The sequence below is a fragment of the Mus pahari genome, chromosome 9 (assembly GCF_900095145.1).
Source record: "Mus pahari chromosome 9, PAHARI_EIJ_v1.1, whole genome shotgun sequence".
Taxonomy (NCBI): Eukaryota; Metazoa; Chordata; class Mammalia; order Rodentia; family Muridae; genus Mus; species Mus pahari.
This window is the reverse complement of record NC_034598.1, coordinates 9,039,567-9,051,876: the sequence shown is the minus strand read 5'-3', so window position 1 is coordinate 9,051,876 and position 12,310 is coordinate 9,039,567. Positions and strand designations below refer to the sequence as shown.

At 42.4% G+C, this 12,310-nt stretch overlaps 1 protein-coding gene across 2 annotated transcripts in view; it reads right to left on the bottom strand.

Moving 5' to 3' along the window:
• Positions 1-9,729: 9,729 nt before the first annotated feature.
• Positions 9,730-12,310, bottom strand: part of Sec63 (SEC63 homolog, protein translocation regulator) — a 67,757-nt gene continuing 65,176 nt past the window's right edge. For both annotated transcript variants that reach the window (XM_021204785.2, XM_029542138.1), the window contains exons 20-21: positions 11,678-11,782; positions 9,730-10,759 (exon numbers count right to left, since the gene is read on the bottom strand). In XM_021204785.2, coding sequence (XP_021060444.1) covers positions 10,616-10,759; positions 11,678-11,782 — 249 coding nt within the window. In that variant the 3' untranslated portion in view covers positions 9,730-10,615. The remainder of the gene's footprint in view (positions 10,760-11,677; positions 11,783-12,310) is intronic.

Below are 12,310 nucleotides of genomic sequence, written 5' to 3'. Positions count from 1 at the left end.
GTCTCCCGTCTTACGCCACCCCAGCTTGTCCTCCGGCACCAGCCTGGTGCATACATCAAGTGGGTACCATCCATGGATGTGGCTTTGCTTCTGAATCCCCTTCTCCATCAGTTTGTAGACACCTATCCCAATGCCAAACTAGATCTCCTCTCCCCTCTCCATGTCAGTCTTCTTGTGGCTAGTTACACAAAATGAAAGTTACCACATCAGACATTGGTACACATCCTCCAGTGCTGTTTAGTACACTCGTCATGGGCATCTATCACTACCACCCACCTCCAGAGAACTTTCTGTCTTGTACCACAGCACTGTGCCTATTGCGCGGTAGGAAACTCCCCACCTTTCCTCCCTCCAGTCCTGGAAACAACTGCTTTACTTTCTGCTTCTCGGCTTTGGACAACAGTAAAGTGCCTCAAATGCTGAGAATCACAGAGCAGTTACCTTTTGTGACTTACATTTCCCATAGCACAATATTGTGTTTGAGGCCAAGGTTTGTGTGTGCTTTAGCACGTGGCAGAATCTATTTCCTTCTTAAGGCTGAGTAGCCAGTTCATTTTGTCTGTTCGTTCAACAGTAGTTGCTTGCATCATTTCCTGTAACCATTCTTTTGCCTACCACCCTTCTCCACCCCAATCCCATCCAACCCGCTAATGCTAGGTAGGAGAGAAAGAGGTGTTTATAGGAGAAAGGGGTATCCATCTCATAGACTATTTCCTGCTGACTAAGAGTGTCAAGTTCCTTGGGGCAGTGTCGATCTTCTTCATCAAAATATCCTATTTCTTCTTGTCTCTTTGCTCACAACCACTTGACAAACCACAGCAATAGAAACCAGCAGCAGCAGGGAGAGCAGTTGCCTCCCCTACCTCTCCGAACTCTTGCATGTTTTATACCCTCTCAAGAGTCCCCAGAATTCCAAACGTAAACTCTCTGCAGCTGGCAGAATCACGCCCCTGCTAGAGCAGGAGACAAATCATAGTCAACTGTTGTGGACAATCTGAAGCAGCCCCATTAAAAACAAGATTATAATCACATAACACAACTGGGTTTTTTAAGAAACCAACATTTCTCACTACAGCTGTTTCCATGTTTTAGCTATTGACAGCAAGGATCACACCATACCAATATCTACTGTCATTTCTTTCAGATACACAGCAGAGACAGCTCCCCCAGGCCAACTGAGGAGCTGCTGTGTTGGGAGGGAGCATCTGGGGATCCGTGGAGCAATGCACAAGAGTCCTGCTTCCTTGTCTCCTTGCCAACACTTGTTACTTTGTTTCCTTTACAGTAGCCAGCTTACTGTCACGGCACTTCTGTAGTTAAATGAGCAACTCCTTACATTTTTTTGTAATCTTCATAAAAGTACTTTTGAACCAGGTAGCTTGGGTTTTTTTTTTTTTTTTTTTTTTTTTTTTTTTTTTTTTNTTTGTTTCCTTTACAGTAGCCAGCTTACTGTCACGGCACTTCTGTAGTTAAATGAGCAACTCCTTACATTTTTTTGTAATCTTCATAAAATTAGTATTTATTCAGTTTTTTAAATGTTTTTTTTTGTTTTTTTTTTTTTTTTTTTTTTTTTTTGGTAAGTTTTTAAGCTTCTATATATATTCAGGATATATATTTACATAGAATTTTATTTAATATTTAATTTTATATAACTATTTTAATTTATATGTTACCCTCCCCATTTTTAAAAAGATGTTTTCCTGTATAGCCCAGGCTGCCCCTGAAATTTTGGTCCTCCCAAGAGCTAGGCTTACAGACAATTTCCACGAAATCAAATTTGTCTATTTTTAAAAATTTTGTTGTGCATACCTTAGGTGTCTTATTCAAGTGATCACTGCCAGACCTAAGAGCATGAAGGGTTTCTCTTTATTTTTTCTAAGAGTTTTTAATAGCCTTAGGTCTTAATACAGTTAGCTCTCTAGTTCTTTGTGAGTTGGTTTTTGTGTATGAGGTTAGTAAGTAAGGCTCCAAGTTTATTCCTTTCCTATTCATGTCTGGTCTTTCCAGTACAATTTGTTGAAAATGCCACCTTTTCGCAATTGACTGGTCTAGATACCTCTGTTAAAAATTATTTGACCAATATGGGTGCGGTGCTTTAGTCCTGGCAGCCCTTTAGGCAGAGGCAAGCCGATCTTTCTGAGTTCCCGTCTACCTGGTCTTCACTGTGAGTTCCAGAACAACCAGGACTACATAGAGAGACCCTGACTCAAATAAAACAAAAATGGACAAACAACAAAAAATTATTTGACTGTGTATGCAAAGACTTATTTCTAAACTCTCTATTCCCTTTCATTAGTCAGTCTGTCTGTCTGTTGCCATGCCAGTAGCATGCTGTTTTGATTACTGCAGTGTAGTAAGTTTTAAAATAAAGACGAATGGCTCCTTTAGCTTTGTTCTCCCCCAACCCCGACTCCAAGGGCTCCCTTGAAATTCTATATAAAGTTTAAGACTGTTTTTCTGTTCCTGTAAAAACAAAATGAAAATGCAACAAAAACTCTGAGGACCCTACTGACTGTAGATAACTCAGGAGTACTACTGAGGCCTAATTTTCAACCTTTCCATCATGAGTGTGGAATCTATGTCTCCTTTAATATCCTTCAGCAATACTTCATAGTCTTCATCACCATAGTTTAGTCCTAACGCTTTTTACTCCTTCTGATGACACTGTAAATGGAATCGTGTTTTTTTTTTTCTTCTGAATCCCTTCTCAGACTGTAATGTACAGAAATACAATTGACTTTTATATGTTGACTTTGCATTCTGCAACTTTAGAGGAATTCATCTGTGAGATCTAACAGGATTCATACAGAATCATAGTGTGTGTAATCTCGCTTTTTTTCTTTCCAATTTTGGTGCCTTTTGTTTCCCTATCTTCCCTAATTGCTCAGGCTTAAAATCCCAGCTTCAGGTTAGACGTGGTGAAAGACGTGGTGAAAATGGGCATTCTGCCTTGCTCAATCTTGCAGGGAATACATGGGGTCTTTTCCTGCCTTACACTGTTCTTCGTGTGGCTTTGTTAATTCCTACCCTATTTTACTCCCCCTTGCAATTTGCTAGAACTGCTCATATGAACATCAACACTATCTCCTCTGGGGAAGAGTCAGTTCCCACTCCTGCATTTACTCAACTTCTAGCAGCTGTGAACATCGGCAGCTCTAGTCTTGACCGAGTGATCTCAGGACATATGGACATCATGGTCTCCTGGCTTGTTCCTTGCCCCAACCTCACAAGCCCTGTGCTGGGATTTTTAAATACTTTTTACTGCATCCAACCCGAACCTTAACCTTCTCAGAGTCGTGAGAAGGAACACAAGGAGTCTCACCCTCAAATATCTGAGCAGGACACCACTCCCATTTCAGTTCAACAGTGTGCTCAATGAGCTAGACTTCAGTTACTCTGTAAGCCTCCTACCAGGGCAAACAGTAGCTCAGTGGTAAGGAAATTGTGCAGACTGTGCCCTGCATGGGGCAATTTTATGTATGTCTTTTCTTATGAGCATATTGCTGGGGTCAATTTTAGTAACTGGGTACCAGCAAATAGAACTGAGAAGAGCTTTTATGAGCCTTTGAACTTGACCTAGTGTTCATGCCCAGAACAGCTCCTTTGCTTTTACCCTTCATCTTTGTTAACATCAAAAAATTCTCCAGGCCAGGCCTGTAATTCCACCAGGAGGACTGAAAGTGCAGCCTTAGACAATTTACTAAAAAAGGTTCAAGACTAAATCCATAAAGAAGCTTAAGGTGTGTGAGCATGGGAGAGGTGTGCTGGGAACATAGTTCAGTGTAAGTGTGCTTCTTAGCGTGCCCAGGGCCCTGGGTTCTATCTCTGAGCAAGAAGTCTCTAAGAAACAAGAAACCGCCTGATCTGGTAAGGAAGGTGTCTAGAGCCGATCTTTTTAATGCTTTGGGTTAAAGTGGTAAAAGTGGAGGCTCTTGGGCCCACACTGTAGAAAACAGTGAATGAGTTGGGAAAGTGTTCTGAGCGTCTGGGGTTCTCTTGGGCTCCTAAGGCCACATTCAAGACTTGGGGAGAACACCTGGGCGTGGTGGCGCATGCCTTTAATCCCAGCACTTGGGAGGCAGAGGCAGGCGGATTTCTGAGTTCAAGGNAACAAAAAACAAAAAACAAAAAACAAAAAAAGAAAGAAAGAAAGAAAGAAAAGACTGGGAAGAGCATACCACTCCACTCAAGACAGACCCACAACGAACACCTGAATCTGTGATCTGAGGGGGTTAAAAAAATACCTTCATGTTTTTAGCTAACATGGGTTACCCAACTTGGAATCTCACAAAGCTGGACACTGCTGGATCCAGTGTTGATGCAGCCTGCGAACTGTAACCCCAGGCCCACTGATGGGAACACTCGTGGCTTGAGGTAGGGTTGCTGAATACACTAGGATGAGATTTATTTCCACACATGCACTGGAAAGACAAAGGAACACGGGCTTTGGAATGTGCACAGGGACGCCTGGGTCCCCACTGCAGCTCTCCAGATGTAAACAACCCCCCTCTTCTCTGGCTTTGTTCTTTATGTTCATATTCATACCATGTCTAACTCTCAGAGGGGAAAGCCAGGAGCCATGTGTCTCTGGAGCAGAACTGGAGAGTTGCTCGCAGCACTCTCGCACACTCCTGCCACGGTATCGCTGCAAGGAAGGCACTTTGGGCCCAAGCCTCAAATATTCTGTTTGCATGTGCCTTTCTTTGGAGGGATTTAGATCAATTGGATGCTAAGCACCAAAGAAAATTCCAGAAATCAGGAGGTAAAGGCTTTTTAAAGATTTCATACTCTGAGAAACTGTACTGTGTAACACACCAAATGTAAGAATTCTACTCCACCCTTAGTATTGCCAAACTTAAAACTCCATGTGAAAAATGCACTCCTGAGGTGTCTGTCACTCCTGACATTTGGTGGGATACCCTGTCATTAAGTCAGCACACTTAAAAGACACAGGGGCTTGCCTTGTGCAAAGAAATACCGCAGTAGATCATAACACCAGTCTCACCCCACTCTCAAAGGCACTTCTCAGAGATCACATTAATCCTGATGATTTCCATCATAATAGATGCAGACCTGGGAATAGGGGTGGGGAGGCGGGGCAGGCGCTCCTAGGGATCGTGGGAAAACTTAACTGCAAGTTCTGAAGCCGGAGCTTTGAGCCAAAGAGGGTGCCTTGAAGCCTGTCACATGGGCATCTCTCCTGCCCTCTCCATTCTCCTTGCCACCGCCCTGTTTGTTTAATGTGTTGTCAAGAGGAACAGTAAGCTTTTGAAGGGAAGTGACTAGAGTCCCAAGAATGTGGCAGAGAATCAAGGAATTAAGAAGCTGGAGAACCTTTGGATGTGATTGTGAAGACAGACAAGTTAACAGGATGGGGATGAAGGTTGGCAGTGCATGTCAATGAGGAGGTACGGTTACCCCAGGCCTCTTACTGGATGCCATATTCCCGAGAAATCCTCCAACATGTTTCGAAGTCCAGCAATTCTAGTCCTTCACTCAATTTTTTAAATCAACATTCTCACCGGCAAATGTGATCACTCTCTCTGTTCTCTGTAGTATCTCTAAGTGAGATGTCGGAGACAGTTAAGGCAGTAAGCAATCTGCCCTCTGTCAGAGGGCAGTGAGGACCAGTGGTCATATTCAGAACAGGCTTTCGGGGGGGGGGGGGCTGATTATTTCCAGCAGAGGAAGGCTCACCGCAGCCTGGCAGGGTGCTAGGGAAGGGTGCGGACGGCAATAATCAAAACCTTCTGAGGTTACAATGTACACCAGGTATAGTGATCACTTTTCAGACAGCTCCTTTCTCACTGTAACAGACTGAATTCAATGTACAAAGTTCTAGATTAGTAGTTGCATGTAAGTAACTATCTTCAAATGAAACAAAGCTATCCTTGATGGTAAGACAAACATTTGCAAGAGGCTTAAATGTACATTATCAAGTGAGATGGTCTTTTTTTTTTTTAAAACTAAGACCGTATTCCATTTAAAGTAATATTATACCTGCACCTCCTGGTATAATATTATTTATGCTTACAGTATCCCACATGCTGAAAGGCCACTGCCCACTTCTTACCTTTAGGTACACCTTAGGGAGCTCTGTCTGTCTGTCTCTCTCTCTCTCTCTCTCTCTCTCACACACACACACACACACACACACTTTGGTTGCATTCTGTCCTTCTCACACATGTGTCTAAACAGCCATGGTAGACAGGCATCATCTCCCCCGTAACAGAGGACATGACCACTGTTACAACAGTAAAGAGTGAACAGCTCTGTCCACACACTATTTTGAAGGGCTAGGTTTCCAAGTTCAAAGTTCCTCTGTTGATATGCACAATGTCAACCTGAGGCACTTGGCATCGCCCCCGTGTAACTTGGAGGACAGGAGAGGTTTGCGTGACATAGAGCTCACGGTGTACCTTACCTGGGAGTTGGAGCTAGCACCCAGAAAACATGGCAGATTAGCTTGCACAAAGAGAAAAATGCCAGACCCTTGATAGCTGACACCATACAAAAACCTGAATTTTATAAGGAGCACGTCAACGTTTTACCTGACTGGTCCTTCTCTCACAATATAAAGCTGGGCACGGTGGTGCTGTCCCACAGTCCCAGCTGTTCAAGAAACTCAAGGAAGACTGTGAGTTCAAAAATTTGAGGCACAACTGGGAAACATGCAATTGCCCATCTCAAAAATAAAAATCATTTTTTGAAGTATTGGTTTAGTCTCCCCAAACATTCTTATAAAGAAAATGAATTATGGCCCCATCGCCCTCTACTGGAATCGGGCTGGAAAATACAGGGTAACTTGTGATGTTTACAATCTGCTCACACCTAAGTGGGGGCCACTGCTCCCATCATGCAGGGGTGTGGCTCCTTCTGCACTGGAGGTTCTGCACTGGAGGGATGGTCCTTCCCACGCCAGCCTTTAATTTGCAGCCGCTAATTACTGCCCAGCTCATGGCAGGAACAGTCCTTCCTCTTTCATGGCCCCACTCCAATGGTATCCATCCCCTTTGTTCTCGTGGGCAGCAGGAGATCGAGATACAGCAAATGTAGCCTGCCTTCTGGTATCAGGGTATGTCACTGTCAACTCGGACAGCAGAGTGCCAAAGCCCCAACCTTCAGATCACTGAAACGGCATCCTATCTATATGACAAAACAGTAGTATACAAATGTTTTCATCACACACCCAAATCAGGAAAAAAATAATGCACCAATAAATGTATTATTTATTTATAAATTATATAAGTGTACAACTGTACAATATATTATGTACATTATAAAACACATAAAAATAGAAATTTAAAAGGATGAGATTAAATACAAAGAATCATTATTTTAACATTTTCTCAATGGACTTAGTATCTGCATACCCCCCAGGATGTACATCCCTGCCTGAAACCACAGTTCTAAAGCATGCCCATGATTGCTATTTGGATTTTTAGCTCAGTAACAGGATAATGTACAAGGTGGCATCTGTTTTGTTTGTTAAGGTTTGTAAAATAGCCCTAGTGTCAAGTTTAAGTGGATGACGATGCTAGCATCTTCAAGACACACTTAACTAACCACTGCACAGCTGGTAAAATGTCATGCTTCGGTTCACTGATCGTTGTTTCACTTTAAGGCAGACTAAATAGGGGATTCATAGAGTCGAGAAAATGCTTCAAAAAAGAAGCATTTAACAACAAAAGATGCATGTTGCTCTATTCAAAAGGGATAAGGGGCTAGGCAAAGGCCACCTAACTTAATAGCTAGTTCCTTAAAACATAGTTCCTCTGCCTAGTGACAAGCTCAAGCAAACAAACAAACAACAGCAGAGCAAGGAAGGGAAGGAAGGAAAGAGAAAGAGGGAGGCATCTTAAATATTGGCCACTGTGCCAGGGGAGAAAGAAGGAGAAACTCCCACCTCGTGCTGACTGAAAGTCCGAGTTAAGTCCCTGACACAGAGAGTGTCCATATAGCTGCAGTGCCTCATGACAGAGCCCGGACATGGAAACTCAGTAAATACGTGATAAACAATCCCTCAAAAACATGTAGTGCATTCGAAATACACATTATTACTAAACAACACTCCAGTATATGGTAGGAGGCAGCTGGAGCGGATACCTGAATACATGTAGCAGATACGTTAACACCAGGCGTGGTGGCTCTTGCCTGTAACCCTATTACTTCAGAGACGGAGGCCAGAGGAGGATTACACGGTCCACTGTGTCAAGTGTGGGCTACACTGGGTCAAGGCCAGCCAAGGCTATAGGTGAGACTCAAAAACCACATCAAGTCCCACTAAGAAAGCCTCAGTACACTGCCTGGTTCCACATGGCAGGGCCTGGTGTCAGACAGGCCTGAGCGTCCCAGCATGCAGCAGGACAGTGCCACTCAACAGCCTCTTCTTCTCCACCCCCAGGGCATGCTGGGAAAGGCAGAGCAAAGAAGGACATTGCTCCACATACAGAATCTTAAGTCAATGGGCTTAATTAAAAAATCCCAACAGTTTAGAGACTGCAAACATCTGTTTCGGGGTCTGAGACCTCAGTCAGGTCGTCCAATGTCAGCCTCCACACCTGCCACACTTTCCTTCCACTAGCAGGAAGGCTCCTTTTGGAAAGCTCTATTTTGACAGACATTCTACAAATTTAGAGATTAAAACTTTTACACAATGTAAACTACTTAATTTCATATATAATCAATTTCACTCTGTATTTCCCTTCAACTAAATGCAAAGTCAAACTACTAATCCAGAGAAAAATAGGGATATGGAGCTTAGTGACCGAGTAGAGAGACGAGCACCCTAGCTGGAGTCTTTCACCAAAGCACTTGTTTGAGGAAAACTGGTTCCTTAGGTTGCAATGTTGCTACACATCACAACATAGGCAAACATAAGCAAGGTGTTGGAGTTTCCAATCATGGAAGATATGCTGTTTTGAAAGCACGGTGCTGTTATCAGGGTGTAAAATCCTCACCAGAGACTCTCAAGCCAGAGAAGCCAGCTGTCTGAACAGCCTGTACCCCTTTCAGTGGGCGAAGAGCCACTAGAGAAGCCGCCCTTGAGTCTGGCTCCCTCAGGAAAGCTAGGAAATGCAAACAGCACAGCTCTGGTTGTTCGTCTCCACTCACCTGACACAGCTACTCCCTCCCTCACGCCTGCATGTCTAACAGCACCAGCCAATGCTGGAGCTTCCCAGCAGACACCGGGCCTGCAGAGGAAGGGAGGCCTCATTCACCCAGGAAGCAGGGTTCCAATGAGAACAACTGTTAAATGTTACATCTTAAATTTAGGACAACAAAAAAAATTTCATATTTTTGGTAATTTTTAAACTTTATTTCCAACTACTATAGTAACAAAATACCAGCGATAATTCTGCAGGAAGAGTAGCAACCTTTTAAATAAACAGGTGATAAGTTAGTATTGCAACAGTACTTTGGCCTATGGAGAGTTTGATAGGATTATTGCAGTCAGTCTTATAGTACTGTAGACGTGTGTGTCCTCTATGCCTAGTAATAAAAATATTCCTCTGACCTCAGTGACTAATCACACACACATTTCTACTGTGTGAGCACTACCCTTTAGGCTGTACTAAATGAGAGAAGAAAGTTCTTCCTCCTGGGTTTTCCAAGAGTATACTTCCACAGTGAGGTACAATATTAAACTCTGAGTTGAAAAATAAAACATTACCCTATTTATGCCCTTTCTCTAGGAGTAAAAAGACACACACAATTACAAACATAAAATGAGTCAAACTTCTATTTTATTAACAGGAGTCCAAATGAATACAAAAGTGCCTCCTTTTTATGCTGTATTTACTGTCTTTAGGTAGATAAAAGCTACGAATGTAGTTCAGCTTTTCTAGTGAACCTTCTCCAAAAGGTTGAATGACATAAACCGAGCATCAGAGAACATGTGGTCCCGCAATCACTTTTGGCCCTGAAGCTTATCAGACGAATTCAATCCTGCACTGACACCACCAGAGGCTTGAAGAGGCTGTAAGCCAATAAAAGCCACCTTTATAATGTCTGCTAACTCTGGGCAATTAAGAACGGAAAATTCTAAAATGTAGCCCTCTGTATTATGTGGAATGTGTGAGAATGCTAAGTTATGGCCAAGATAGATGAGAATTATGGTTTCAACTCACATATGGAACTGTTACAATCTTACCATTCGTAAAATATTGATAAATGAATAATAGAGCTTACTAACAGATTAAAAACTTGAGCAGACGTTACTTAAAACATGTGTGATGTTTATCATATTTTAATGTTTACTAGAACTAAGGCTGAACAAAGCAGAGCTCCTCATTTATAGATTGTTTTCATGTACCTTGACTTTTACTGAGAGCGTAATCTATCAGGTAATGCACAGCCCACACTCTGGACAGTTGGAACATCAAAGGATTTATTATCATTTGCAGATGAGATAAACGCACCACCCCATACCTGAAAGGCTTTAAAAACCCTTTTCAGATTGTACCCTGGCACCAGCGGCCTCTTTTTTGCATCCGTTTCTAGTAAAGTCGCCAACACTTCCCTCACATCAGTCCTTCCCTGCTGCTGCTTTATCACCACTCACAGCAGCAGGTGTTTGCAAGGATGTGCAAACGCTGTGGTCCACTCACACGGGTTAGTCTCCACCTTCCTCTTCCTCCTCTTCTTCCTCAAAGCTGTCTTCAAACCCTTCACTGTCTTCCTGGTCTTCATCGCCTTCTATCGCTGTGTCCCACTGTGGGTGGTTTTCTGGCACAGGCTTGGCCTCATGAACTTCCAACTATAAATAATTAAATATGTATGTCAGAAATTTGGAGAAGAATAATGAAAACAATATCTAGTGAAGGTTTTCTTTGACTGTGACAATCACAAAGGAGTGAACTTTGTAGCTGCAACTCTAAATTCAGCACATTCATTACAAAGATTCTTCATTCTGCAAATACTAAATATACTTAGTAATATAATTCAATTTCTAATATAGTTCAACATTTTGACTCTGTAGAAGTTCAACCATTTAAGAAAGTATTGCTACGGCACAAACTACTAACAACCATGATTCCTAAGCAATAACACCGAGTGGTCTCTACTTAGAAGTTTTCGGCTGAAGAAAGAAAAATTCAAGTATGCCTTCCAAAGATTTCTGTGAAGTAAAATTCTATGGCCAACAAAAGAAATACAGAGCTTTCAAGAGGAAAGACAGACTCACCTTTCCTGGCTCCTTTTCTCTGAACAGTGTCACAATAATTTAGCACAATCTCACTAATCTAAGAGATGACTTCTATGAAAAGCTCAAGGGAAATGAGTAAAGTGTGCTTCAAACCATACACAAAGTTTATGTTCTAAGATGATTTTAAAAAACAAAACAAAACAAAACAAAACGAACCCCAAAAGTACAAAAAAAAAAAAAATCTTCATTTCACAAATCAATAAACACTCTAGTAAAGTCTAAGGAAAAATGAGTCCTGCCTCCATCTGACCCCAACAGCCTTTGTAAAGCCCTGAGATGTACCACACGTTACAGCGCATTAAAACGACCACTAAAGCAACGTACAATGCAAGTTCAGAGCCCCTTACAAATTTAGCCATTACTGAAGGCGTGTGAGGCAATCTCTCTGCCTCCAGCCTGCCTCAGGCAGTCACTCAGGGCCCACCGCACAAGCGCGCGCACGCACCCTCAGTGACTGCTCACTTGACTCACCTTCAGTGGCTTAATCTGATCCAAGCCCATATAGGAGTCTGACCTCAGGAACACTGTATACTGATAATTTCCAGGCTTGCCAGGTGCGGGAAACTTCAGTTCTACCTAAGAAGATAAAAATCAACACTTAAAGACCAAGAGAATGCCTTTAAACTTCCTACCTCAGAGGGCTGAGCAGATGATTGGCACAAACGGTCATAACAACAAACAGCATGTGAGTTCTACCTCATCCATTATAAACTCTAAACAAAAAGGAAATCAAATTATGCAGAAATACTGGGGTTCATTTCCATGTACATAGTTCAAGAAAGCATATTAAATTCTATGCTGCCACCTTAAAACTCAAAAGAAATGCAATAAAGAATTAAAGTATGAATAAATGAAAGGTTAAACAGACTTGGCTAGATAAAAAGTAATTTTTGCCAAATTCTATTTCCATAATAAATTATTTATGCCTTAAAAATCCAAAAAAGAACTCTTCAAGACTCAGGGAGGAAGGTGCAAAAAGAATGTAAGAGCTGGAGTGGGGATCTGCTGCAGAAAAAAGTCTTGAGGACATGACAGGGCTGCTGAACTCCCAACTCACTGCAGCGGTGGTTATGCCTGGACAACTCACTGCAGCGGTGGTTATGC